At 39.5% G+C, this 10,593-nt stretch overlaps 1 protein-coding gene across 1 annotated transcript in view; it reads left to right on the top strand.

Moving 5' to 3' along the window:
- The first annotated feature begins 730 nt into the window (after positions 1 to 730).
- Positions 731 to 10,593, top strand: part of LOC141376813 (uncharacterized) — a 56,371-nt gene continuing 46,508 nt past the window's right edge. Inside the window, exon 1 of the mRNA XM_073918538.1 lies at positions 731 to 4,286. Coding sequence (XP_073774639.1) covers positions 2,168 to 4,286 — 2,119 coding nt within the window. The 5' untranslated portion in view covers positions 731 to 2,167. The remainder of the gene's footprint in view (positions 4,287 to 10,593) is intronic.

The following is a 10,593-nucleotide window of genomic DNA, read 5'->3' as shown; positions in this document are numbered from 1 at the left end:
AATATCATTGTGGCAAACATGAATGTAGTTTAATATTTCATTACTGTTGTATTTGCATTTTAGTTTATTCAAAATTTGACAAGACAGGGTATTGCACCACAATTCCCTGAAATGTGTCAAACATACACTCGAAACAATATTTCACTAATTAAAATACAAATATATATGACATGATAAAAAAAAAACAAGAATTAAAAAACATCAAACGTAATGAATTACCTATATTAGTGGCATTATCTGCACTGTATTTCCCATAAATCTATGTATTGAAGTAAACAATTCATTGAAAGAGTTCAAATATAGCTTAATAATAATAATATGGACCTGTTTAAACCGTTTCACAGGATTTACATCACAAGTGCAATTTTGTACCAGGCGAGCAACTGAGCAATTTTGCAATGTCAGAAATCCACCAATAATGATATTGCAACACCTCTAATAGAAACTTTAAATGTGTTTATTATTTCAATTTCTTTTAATTAATAGCTTTTCTGTCATTATTAACTACACTGTAAACTTTTTCTTACCTTTTTTTTTCCTGCAGCTTGGGTACTGAAAAAAAAGGAAAATAGCGGCAGTTTAATTACAGAAATGTATTGTTAGATAACGGACGTTAAATTACAGAAATTTCCTTAAATTTAATTTTACTGTGTAGGTGGTGTAAGTCTCCTCAACCCTTATCACATACTCAGTAGATTAAAGAAGCCTTATTTGTTAAATTGTTGGAGAAGCACTTTATCAGCATCTAGACCAGCAGCCTGTAAGTACATTTAAGATTTGTTTCAGTTGTTGTGTATGGTTTGAGGACTTGTTTCCAGCTGTTTGTGTAAAGTTGTAGGACATTTAAACTTGCTTTCAGTTGTGTATAATACTAGAAGTTGTTTAGCCACTGTTTCCTTGGTTACTATAAGAGCTTGTGTAGCGAACGCAGACGCGGTTTCGCGTCGTCCGCCTCAGTTTCGGCCCTTGTTTTGACTCGGGAGGCGTGTCCAAACGCCAGGTAACCACTATATAGCGAGCACGCTAGCATTAGTCGGCAGGAGAAGCACTTTATCAGCATCTAGACCAGCAGCCTGTAAGTACATTTAAGATTTGTTTCAGTTGTTGTGTATGGTTTGAGGACTTGTTTCCAGCTGTTTGTGTAAAGTTGTAGGACATTTAAACTTGCTTTCAGTTGTGTATAATACTAGAAGTTGTTTAGCCACTGTTTCCTTGGTTACTATAAGAGCTTGTGTAGCGAACGCAGACGCGGTTTCGCGTCGTCCGCCTCAGTTTCGGCCCTTGTTTTGACTCGGGAGGCGTGTCCAAACGCCAGGTAAACCACTATATAGCGAGCACGCTAGCATTAGTCGGCAGGAGAAGCACTTTATCAGCATCTAGACCAGCAGCCTGTAAGTACATTTAAGATTTGTTTCAGTTGTTGTGTATGGTTTGAGGACTTGTTTCCAGCTGTTTGTGTAAAGTTGTAGGACATTTAAACTTGCTTTCAGTTGTGTATAATACTAGAAGTTGTTTAGCCACTGTTTCCTTGGTTACTATAAGAGCTTGTGTAGCGAACGCAGACGCGGTTTCGCGTCGTCCGCCTCAGTTTCGGCCCTTGTTTTGACTCGGGAGGCGTGTCCAAACGCCAGGTAAACCACTATATAGCGAGCACGCTAGCATTAGTCGGCAGGAGAAGCACTTTATCAGCATCTAGACCAGCAGCCTGTAAGTACATTTAAGATTTGTTTCAGTTGTTGTGTATGGTTTGAGGACTTGTTTCCAGCTGTTTGTGTAAAGTTGTAGGACATTTAAACTTGCTTTCAGTTGTGTATAATACTAGAAGTTGTTTAGCCACTGTTTCCTTGGTTACTATAAGAGCTTGTGTAGCGAACGCAGACGCGGTTTCGCGTCGTCCGCCTCAGTTTCGGCCCTTGTTTTGACTCTCGAGGCGTGTCCAGCTGAATTCAATCAGCTAGTGCTTTGGGGTTATATAAACAACTAGTTCACCGCGGCAGCGGTCGCGGCAGCCTCGTGTGAAGACCGCCTCGTGTGAAGACCGACGAGGGTAAAGACCATCGACTCTACCTGCGCGACTCCACCTAGCAAAGACACCGACAAAGCACTTGAGTACTTTACTTTATTGTTTTACTTTACACTTATTTTTTGTTGTCAGTGCACTTTTATTATGTGTTTTCTAATTCCTGTTGTTACTAACACTCGCAAAACACGGGAGGTGCGCTGCAGGCGTAATCCTCACAACCTTCGTTCAATACATGTATCTACTATTTCACAACTCTCTCTCTCCGTGGGCCTCTGGAATTGTCAATCAGCTGTTAACAAGGCTGATTTTATTACCTCCATAGCTACATATTCTGACTATAATCTCATGGCTCTAACTGAGACCTGGTTGAGGCCGGAGGACACTGCTACACATGCTACTCTTTCTGCTAATTTCTCTTTTTCCCACACTCCTCGTCAGACAGGGAGAGGGGGTGGGACTGGACTACTAATTTCCAAAGAATGGAAATTTACTCTGATACCGTCCCTGCCAACAATCAGCTCCTTTGAATTCCATGCAGTCACCATTATCCACCCCTTCTACATAAATGTGGTTGTCATCTACCGCCCACCAGGTAAATTAGGTCACTTCCTAGATGAACTGGATGTTCTTCTCTCATCTTTTTCTAATTTTGCCACTCCCTTATTGGTGCTAGGTGACTTCAACATTTACGTTGACAAACCGCAAGCTGCAGACTTTCAGACTTTGCTTGCCTCTTTTGACCTAAAAAGAGCACCTACTTCTGCTACCCACAAATCAGGTAATCAGCTAGACCTTATTTACACACGACACTGCTTCACTGATCAAACAATAGTAACTCCACTACAAATATCTGATCATTTCCTTCTGTCTCTCAACATCCACATTACTCCTGAGCCGCCACACACTCCTACACTGGTTACCTTTCGCAGAAACCTACGATCTCTCTCACCCAATAGACTATCCACCATTGTTTCAGACTCTCTTCCTCCATCTCGCAAACTCACTGCACTTGATTCGAACAGTGCCACTAATACACTCTGCTCCACACTAGCATCATGTCTAGACCGATTATGTCCTCTTGCATCCAGGCCAGCCCGTGCCAGTCCTCCTGCACCCTGGCTCTCGGATGCTCTCCGTGAGCATCGCTCAAAACTTCGGGCTGCGGAGAGAATTTGGCGGAAAACTAAAAATCCTGCACATCTCTTAACATACCAAACTCTTCTGTCCTCTTTCTCAGCTGAGGTTACTTCTGCAAAGCAGACGTATTACCGTCTGAAAATCAACAATGCCACTAATCCTCGCCTACTTTTTAAAACATTTTCCTCCCTCCTCTATCCTCCTCCTCCACCCGCATCCTCCACACTTACTACTGATGACTTTGCTACATTCTTCTGCACCAAAACTGCAAAAATCAGTGCTCAATTTGCTGCACCTACAACAAACACGCAAGATACAACACCAACACCACACACACTCACCTCTTTTTCTCAGCTCTCTGAGTCTGAGGTGTCCAAACTTGTGCTATCTAGCCATGCAACCACCTGTCCACTCGATCCCATTCCCTCTCATCTCTTGCAAGCCATCTCTCCTGCAGTCATACCAACACTGACTCACACAATTAACACATCTCTTGACTCTGGTTTATTCCCCACAACATTTAAGCAGGCTAGGGTAACCCCACTGCTAAAGAAACCCAACCTGGACCATACGCTACTTGAAAACTACAGACCAGTATCCCTGCTTCCATTCATGGCCAAGATTCTGGAGAAAGTAGTGTTCAATCAAGTCCTGGACTTTCTTACTCAAAACAATCTCATGGACAACAAGCAATCCGGCTTTAAGAAAGGCCAATCAACTGAGACTGCCCTGCTCTCGGTCGTGGAGGATCTCAGACTGGCTAAAGCAGACTCTAAATCATCAGTCCTCATTTTGCTGGACTTGTCAGCTGCTTTTGACACTGTCAACCACCAGATCCTGCTATCTACGCTTGAGTCACTGGGCGTTGCGGGCACTGTTATACAATGGTTCAGATCTTACCTCTCTGACAGGTCATTCAGGGTGTCTTGGAGGGGAGAGGTGTCCAACCTACAGCATCTAAACACTGGGGTACCTCAAGGCTCTGTTCTTGGGCCACTTCTCTTCTCCATCTACACATCATCTCTAGGACCAGTCATCCAGAGACATGGATTCTCCTACCACTGCTATGCTGATGATACCCAGCTATACCTCTCTTTTCATCCTGATGATCCCTCGGTTCCAGCTCGTATCTCAGCCTGCCTGTTGGATATTTCACACTGGATGAAAGATCATCATCTTCAGCTGAACCTCGCAAAAACGGAAATGCTTGTAGTTTCTGCCAACCCGACTCTACACCATAACTTTTCAATCCAGATGGATGGGGCAACCATTACTGCATCCAAAATGGTGAAAAGCCTTGGAGTAACGATTGATGACCAACTAAACTTCTCTGACCACATTTCTAGAACTGCTCGATCGTGCAGATTTGCACTCTATAACATCAGAAAGATCCGACCCTTCTTATCTGAACATGCAGCTCAACTCCTTGTTCAAGCTCTTGTTCTCTCCAAACTGGATTACTGCAACTCTCTACTAGCTGGGCTTCCAGCTAACTCTATCAAGCCTCTTCAACTGCTCCAGAATGCAGCAGCACGAGTTGTCTTCAATGAACCTAAACGAGCACATGTCACTCCGCTGCTAGTACGTTTGCACTGGCTGCCAGTTGCTGCTCGCATCAAATTCAAAACTCTGATGTTTGCCTACAAAGTGACTTCTGGCCTAGCACCTTCTGATCTGCACTCACTTCTGCAGATCTATGTGCCCTCCAGAAACTTGCGTTCTGTGAATGAACGTCGCCTCGTGGTTCCATCCCAAAGAGGAAAAAAATCACTTTCGCGAACGCTCACGCTCAATCTGCCCAGTTGGTGGAATGAACTCCCTAACTGCATCAGAACAGCAGAGTCACTCTCTATTTTCAAGAAACTACTAAAAACTCAACTATTTAGTCTCCACTTCACTTCCTAATCTGCAATTGCCTATTTGAATATCACACTAACTGAACAAAAAAAAAAAAAAAAAAAAAAAAAAAAATTACTAACACTTCCCTTCTTAGACTTTACAGACCTGAAACTTGCCTTTAGTACTTATTCATTGTTGCTCTTAGTTGTGTAAATTGCTTCCTTGTCCTCATTTGTAAGTCGCTTTGGATAAAAGCGTCTGCTAAATGACTAAATGTAAATGTAAATGTAAATGTAAATAAAAAAATTATAAATATAGCACTCAAGGTTCAGTGATCAAATTTTCTAACATTTGGTTGCCAATCTTAGAGCATATTCAATATCTGAAACTTGAAGCAGTTACTGTACAATTAATTTTTGCCCATCTTGCACAGTCTGTACCTTCCAGATGAGGACAAGCACTGATATAGCTCAAGCATGCAACTCTTTCTTCACATAAAACAACTAGTTTAAAGAACATGCTTCCCCACAGTCTATTCAGTTTAATATATTTTCGCTTTCTTTAAAGATTTCTTTTCTTTTTTCTTTTATTATCGTTGCTTATTTGACTTAATCGAGACTGAAAACACATCTGTTTAGCTGTGCCTTTACTGTATGAGCACTGTGCTACGTCAGACAAATCGCACTATTATGTTTTACGTTTTCTTTTTGATTCTTTCATAACCTTTTTTAACTCATTTTAATTTGTTTTTATCTGTTTTTAATCATTTTTATTGTCTGCATTTTATGTTCCTAAACTTGTCTTTTTAATTCCTGTTTATGTAAAGCACTTTGAATTGCCACTGTGTATGAAATGTGCTATATAAATAAACTTGCCTTGCCTTTCCTTAATATGGGCATCACGGTGGCCCAGTGGGTAGCATAATCGCCTCACAGCAAGAAGGTCGCTGGTTCAAGCCCCGGCTGAACCAGTTGGCATTTCTGTGTGGAGTTTGCATGTTCACGCCGTGTTCAAGTGGGTTTTCTCCGGGTGCTCCGGTTTCCCCCAAAAGTCTAAAGACATGTGCTATAGGTGAATTGAGGTGGCGTAATGTGTGTACAGGTGTTTCCCAGTGATGGGTTGCAGCTGAAAGGGCATCTGCTACGTAAAACATGCTGGAAAGGTTGGCGGTTCATTCCGCTGTGGTGACCCCTTATTAATAAAGGGACTTAGCCGAAAAGAAAATGAATGAATGAAAATGATTAAATGATTTTACTCGGTACACCATGCTGCCAGTGCCAACCTCAACTTTCGGTACAGTAAAATTTTCTATTTGTACTGCTATTTTTGTCCTTTACATTTGTTTGTTAATTGTCACAAAAATCTAATAAATAAATCTTAGAAAAAGTTCACAAATTGTCTATTGAAACAGCCTAGTTTTGTGGAATGAATCATGCAAAAGTGAGTCTTCGGTAATGCACATCTGCCCCATAATCATGTAAAAAGTGCTGTTTTATTGCCAATAGTGTCTGAAAGCTGCAGAGAAATAAATGTGTTGGTATGTTTTTGTTAGTAGATGATAGTAGAATCCCACATTTTGTCTTTGCATATAAATGTTTGAGCATTGTTGTGCTTTTCTAAACTTAGTTTTTAACCTTTTTCCACTATAAAGAACCTTTTGTGCAATTGGGAGGTTCTGTGGATGTTAAATATTCTACAAGGAACCATCAGTGTCAATAAAGCACCTTTATAAGAGCGTAAAACAGAATCGCTGTGTGTATATTTTTAAGTGTGCCTCTGTCTATTTTGTCGTAGTCTGATGGGCATTTATTTGGGCTTTGATACCGGACCTTGCCTTTTATTCATTCCTGCTCTGTGTTTGGCCGTTGCCAGGATGCCTGCCTATGTCAGACTAGGCAGGAAATGCCTCTGCTGGCATCTGAGCAGGCATACACGGCTCGATCCAAGCATGGCCCAAGCACCTGCAGCCTCAATCTCCTGCCTCGCATAGAGGGCTGCTTGTTTGTCAACAGGCCCTGTCCCTGTTAAAGTCAGGGTCTCTCCTTAAGCTCTGTGCCATAGAGGATCAATCAGACTGGCACAATAGGCCTGTCCTCCAGCGAGATCTTTCTGATGCCCACACAGCTGCACCAGCCCAGCTGAATGTATACATCAGACACAATGACCTTTCCCTCTTATTCCCTCTGACAGCTTTTCTCTGGCTGCCAGAAGCACATCAGGAGTCTGTGGAGAAGACCGTTTTTTTGTGTGTGTGTTCTAAATCTGGTGGGATCGGGGCAGCGTGAAGACACAGAGGAGTGTTGTTAGCATCTTTGACAATGTGGCTTTTGTTTACATGCTCAATTGTTGGTTCAGCCAACTAGCTGACATTTCCATTTATATCCCATTTTCCAGGCCATTTCCATGCTAATTTAAGGACAAAACAAAATCACATGTACATCAGCAATAGTAATCCACTTGTGTCTGGGCCACAGGAGGAGTCGTGGGGGGTAGGAGTGATGTCGAGACTTGAAAACTGCAGTGCTGAAGCATAGTTTAGTCATAGTCATAGCTTGTGTGTTACAAATCAAAATGTCTATATGTTATATAATACTTTAAAGCTGTCATTCTCATCTGTTTATTTATGTTAAAGACCTGTTGGCATCTGATATAAAAAGACACAAAGGGAGGTGCGTTCTCATTTATGAGACTCTCAGAATATCAGAATATCTTTTTTTGTGAATCTCATAAAGGTTTAGATCCACTTGAGGGTGTGTAAATAGTAAATTTTAATCTGTGAGTGAACATTTTAACTGATGTTTTTAAATGTGTGGGTTTTTTTGTTTGTTTGTTTGGTTGTGATATTGACCGTTTCTGATGTTTAGTTAAAACTTTTGTGAAATCATGTTTTCAATTTACATTTGAACACATAAAAAAACAATTGAAAAGGATAGGGAGAGCATAATTTTTTGTGTTACTCTAATTGCAACAAAAATATGCTGAATGCTGTGGCTTTATGTTAGAATTGAGACTGGAAGGAGAACATTGGATTTTTACATTTAAGGACATTGTTACCTTTAAACTTATTTGATGGCATCAATGTTTACACTACAAAAGCAATCTAATCAAATGTTCTTTCAGCTATTTTAGTCATGTTAGTGCAACACGCAATTGTTTTAACAGGGAAAGATTGAAATCTTTAAAATGACTGTTGATTAAAAAATCAGCGTTATGGCTGAGCAATATATGTGTTGCAATGTGTGCATCTGCAATAGTCACATCGCTGGATTAAATTATTTATTAAAGATTAAAATATAAAGTTATTATTGTAAAAAAAATATTTATGCAATGATGATCATGTTATTTTGTTTGATTGGTAAATCTTTGTATTTGAATACTGTTAGACTCCACAAAAAAAAAACTTAGAGCACTGTTTATTTAACTTTTTTATTTTTGCTTTGTCGTATTTTATCTATGATTATAATTTATTATGTTTTATGCATATCAACCCAGTCTAACACTTTTCAGAATATTAGGGATGCTCCAATCAGGATTTTTTTTTCGGCTGATTCTGATGCTTCAAGCTTTATAATGCGTAAAGCACATTTTCCCTCTGACACTTAAGTGGACATCTCTCCTTATCTAAGAGAATAAATGAAGCATGCTGCATACAGTATAATCCTTTAAGCATGCTCTTTTAGCCATTTAGGTGTAAACATGTCATGGTTAGAAGCAGTTTTACAAAACATGACGTAGCACAGATAAAAAAAAAATGGAAAAAATTTACTAAAAATGAAATTTGGAAAAATTACAAATGACGAAAGAAGAGTTCAACATGCCTTAATAAAAAAGAGTGCATATTTGATGCATAAGAAGTTAAAATTTAAGTTAAAATTGTTAAAAATAATGTATTTTTCTCCTGCCAGGTTTTAATGAACTTGCAACATTGTCAAAAACAGAACTTTCAGTTCTCACAAGTAAAAAGGCCTAAAAAGCTGCTATATGTATAACCCAGGTGTGGATATGCATCATTCTCAGCTTGTAAACACAAACAAACATTTGTGATTGGTTAATGTGATCGGCCAGATCAGCGAGTACTGATCGAGTCATTAAATGTGATTATTAGCCGATACCGATCTCTGACCGGACGATCTAAGCATCCCTACCGAATAGAGCTAAATTATCTGGTGAAATTATATTCATATCACAGCAAAACAAAAATATGATTATTTTGAATGTAATTTTGCATTTGTGCTTAATGAACATCCTGCAAGAAAGGACATTTCCTTCAACCACCTTTTAAAAGGTCTCTGTCTTCTTATTTGATTCATTTAGCCCTCTTCAGTAACAGTTTGGTTTACACGCTTAAACTAAAAAACACTAAAAAGAAATTTGCTCAAACTGAAAATGAAACTACTTATTTAAAATGAGCTGAAACAACACAATTTTTGATTTCTTCGGGGGACAACTTCACTGTTTTATGTTTAATCCACTTACATTTGTAAAAACTTAACAAGTTAACTTAATTGCTTCATGTTGTCCAAATACAAATCGATTGTGTGGAACCTAACATTTTTACAGTGTAGCAATATGTGGTTTGGGAATTTAAAGTGGTTCAAATCTTCATAATTCTTCAAATAAAGTGAGGCTTATTTAGTGTTAAATAAGGTTTTGTTTTGTTTTTTCAGGCTAGTTATGCTAATTGTTTTGATGCAAGGCAATTTTCTCTGTGGGTTAATGTTAAAGTATCTCAAGGTTTTCCATTCGCACTGGATGAAAGAATAAGTGGAGTTCTGCAACATGTGGTCTGTTAATATAAGCCGTTAAGTGTGCTTAAAACAGTGGCCTGCTGTAGTTTTGGCTCCGTTTGTATTCACCGAGCAATTCTCATCCAGATTCTTATTTTCGTGTCGAGTTTTCTGAAGGGATTACTGTAAAGTCAGTTCGATTTTGAGTCGTAATTAGTCTGCCTTCGTACAAACAAGCAATATAAACAATGTCTCCAGATTTTCCTCTAAATGAACACAAGCCCATTTGGGAGTGCAAACAAAAAGGTTTGAGTGTTTAGTTTAGGCTTATCCGGTTTTGTGTTGCCTGATAACATTCAGCTTGACCACAGATGTATAACTTGACACCCTCCTACAGCTGAGAAAATATCTTTCAATGGGTTTGGTTCAGTCCATTTTCTAATTTATATTTATGAGTATTTGGCTTTTCATATTTGTAATGTAGAGTAAGAGCAAAAGCATCAATCTTTTCAGCAGCACAGTCGATGATATTTGCGCATAGTCTCCTAATCCAATGTGTAGTTGTTTTAAGAAGTTGGCATTAACTTTCTCCAAACCCTGTCAATCACCACAAAGCACATGCATGTGAAGAATGGTGTGAACATTTTACTCTGTTAAATGCAGGCTTGCCTCAAGCTTTGGTCATGAAAGGCAGCTGGGATCTGCATGTCTGGCATGTGAGACCCGTGCACCACTACAGTGGCATTTGTTTATGGGAAGCATTCAAGGCTGTAAATCCCTCCATATTTCTTGCGGTCCTTTGTAATGAAATGTGTCCACATGGAGTGATGGCTCACATTAGTTACAGAAGCAGGTGACCGTTCAGTG

This window comes from Danio rerio, chromosome 12 (assembly GCF_049306965.1).
Source record: "Danio rerio strain Tuebingen ecotype United States chromosome 12, GRCz12tu, whole genome shotgun sequence".
Classification (NCBI taxonomy): domain Eukaryota; kingdom Metazoa; phylum Chordata; class Actinopteri; order Cypriniformes; family Danionidae; genus Danio; species Danio rerio.
This window is presented reverse-complemented; position numbering and strand designations above follow the sequence as displayed.